Source organism: Stegastes partitus, unplaced genomic scaffold, assembly GCF_000690725.1.
Source record: "Stegastes partitus isolate 25-593 unplaced genomic scaffold, Stegastes_partitus-1.0.2 Scaffold277, whole genome shotgun sequence".
In the NCBI taxonomy this organism is placed as follows: domain Eukaryota; kingdom Metazoa; phylum Chordata; class Actinopteri; family Pomacentridae; genus Stegastes; species Stegastes partitus.
Genome location: NW_007578008.1, coordinates 27,686 through 30,494, shown reverse-complemented (window position 1 = coordinate 30,494; position 2,809 = coordinate 27,686). Strand labels below are relative to the sequence as shown.

The following is a 2,809-nucleotide window of genomic DNA, read 5'->3' as shown; positions in this document are numbered from 1 at the left end:
CCAGTGAATGCTACGAGCTTCTTGTTGAGTTAGAAGGACGCCAAAGCGAGAAACCGATCCAAACAACTTGTTCTAAAAGTCTTAAGTGGCTGCTCTGCTTACAATTTTCACTTGTCGTGTTTGTGCCTGGATGTAGAGTTTGTTTCACTGCCGGAATTAGTGTTATGAGTCATGCAGGCAAACAGTGAGGATTTGAAGCCGCTGTTTGCCCCGGAGAAGAGCAATTCAGAGAAGATAAGAGCAAGAGCTAAATGCCTTGTAATTACAAATGTTAAGCAGGATGAAAAGAACCACTTGTTGCTCTTTTTTTTATTTTTTATTAGTGGCTTTTCTCCTTGTGCGTAACGCCGTGTGTGTGTTTCTGTTACAGAGTCGGTGGTGCCGAGCAGCGGCACGTTCCACGTCAAGCTGCCGAAGAAGAGAGGCGTGGAGCTGGGGCTCACCATCAGCGGTAGGAGTGAACGTACTTCAAACATTCACGTGATTTACTTTTTGTTGTGAGCGGCTGCTGGCGGATTGTTTACATTTCACGAGGCCACCCTCTGCCTTGTTCCACGCATGTATTTTTCATGGTAGCCGAGCCTGCGGGGAAGCTGGATGTTTCTAAAAAAATGGAGCAGATACCATTTTTCATCACCGTGTGCGTTTGTAGGTCATGTTGTAGTCTCGTTATAGTTTATTCTAGGCCACGTAGTTCCAAGTTATAAACAATAAGATGCTACAATAGGTGATTTTTGATCATACTAAGCAGTTTTCCCGTTAAAAACACCCAAAGTCGGATCTATAAAGGCACAAGTTTTACTGCTTTGTCGTTGGAAGAACCTGCACAGTCCCATTAAACACCTGTCAGATGAAACTGGGCTATAAACTTGGCCTTATCTTCCCACCATTAGTGCCCAACCTCACCAATGTTCTCGTGGTAAATCCCTGCAGCCAGTCTTTTAAAATCCAGAGAACCTTCCCAGGCTGCTACAGCTGAAGATTAATGGCTTTGAGATGAGATGTTTAGCGGCAGCGCATGGGTCCAGTGATCGTGTAGTGTGTACAGCGATGCGTTTAACATATCAAAGATGTTCATCACCAGAATGAGGAGCTCAGCGAAGAAGCTCGTTGAGGTAATTCATTACACACTTCACTGTAAAGCTGCACAATTTTCCGACTTCAGCGGGACATGACCTACATTCATTAATTATACCGAGTCTGCAGTGTGCGTATACATATTGTCGTCTCCCCGGCGGATTATTTTGAGCAGCATTAGCTCAGTGACAGGCCAACTGTTAAACCTGGCACATTTTTAAATATTTAGAAGAACATAAATGAAGACGGTTGTGGATCAACGTATAATCTCACTCGTGTCCCGTCTACCTCTTTCTGATGTTTGCTAATGTCAAGCATATTTCCAGCCGGGCGTGTTTATATGTTATTTAAAAAAACTAATTAAGATGATTTATCTAAAGCATGTGTGTGTATTTAACCGTTCTGCCACAGTGCGGGCCTTCACATTGTTGAATTTACTTTGAAAGTTTACTGTGTGCGAGCGTGATATCCGCCTCCTGAAGATTTTCTTGGGTGCAAGTAAAGGAGCTGTCACCAGCTGCTGGCTTCAGAGAAACCCTCCTACTGTGGACCTTTTTTTTACAGGAATTGTCAATTATGTACGCTTCACGGAAAAGAGGACTTACACTCTTTGTCTACGGAAAGAAAAGGAGGAAAAACAGTGAATGAGATGGGAGTGTTGCTGAGTGGAAATTGACACTGAATAGGGATTTTCTCTTCCATTATGCATCAGTGCTCAAATCTCTGTGTAATGAACTGTACCTGAATACCCGTCTCTGGTTTTTTTGCTAATGTCAAGCAAGATCTCGTGTTTCCAGGGACACGGCTGCTTATTAATAGAAGTTGAAAAGCACATTAAAGACCAGCAGAATCCCCAGAATCGATGAAAAGCGTCGACACATTCTACTTTCTCTACAACCCATTTCATTTTTACAAAGCAGCTGAGTGTGTGATGCTGTCATTCAGCTGCTCATAAACCTCCTGTGTGGAGTTCAGTTAAACCAGTGAAGCCTTATGTCTCATTTTAGAAGAAATATCAAGTAGCTTGAACGTCTTTAATCACCCGAAATAAATGCAGAAGTTCTGACAACTCTAATGTATTGATGGATAGCTGCAGTGTCCGACAAAATGAAAATGGCACCGTCTCATGTGTAGATGCTGCGTAGATGGAAAACATGCATAAATCACAGCTCCTCCAAAGTCCTGCAGTAATTACAACTCTTTTAATGATGAATTATAAAGGTGGCAACGAGGGAGAATCTCCTCGCAGATTCTCTCCTCATGCGTCATTTGTTTGGAGCACCAATCGTTTTCCTGTTTGTTGTATTTGCAGTGCAAACGCTCTGCCGATTTTGGTGGATGACACGATTTACATCACATCTTAAAGTCAATTCTGTGCAGCAAGGGTCCACATCCTTGAAGAAACATGTGATGTAAAGTCTGTCATCCACCCACAAACTCTCGCTGCAGCTGGAGCACACCGTCACATAAGTCATGATCAGAGTTTTTTTAGTTTTCTGTCATGCTGTACACCAGGCTGGACTGAGGCAGTCACGGAAACGGAGAGCAGTGCAATGGTGCCATCTTCTGAACGCAAGTGTTCACCGCCGACAGGGATGTCACAGCACAAAAACACTGGCTGTTTTCCACAAATCTTCACAATGTCAGGGTTTAAGAGAGATTTAATGTAACTGCAAATTAGCATTTAATTGCCATTGCTGTCAAAACTTCGTCTGTTAACCCCTTGAACCTT

General features: G+C 43.1%; 1 protein-coding gene across 1 annotated transcript in view; it reads left to right on the top strand.

The window, feature by feature from the left end:
* LOC103357845 (glutamate receptor-interacting protein 2-like) overlaps positions 1-2,809 on the top strand; it is a 215,168-nt gene that overhangs the window by 187,475 nt on the left and 24,884 nt on the right. Inside the window, exon 14 of the mRNA XM_008282571.1 lies at positions 371-451. Coding sequence (XP_008280793.1) covers positions 371-451 — 81 coding nt within the window. The remainder of the gene's footprint in view (positions 1-370; positions 452-2,809) is intronic.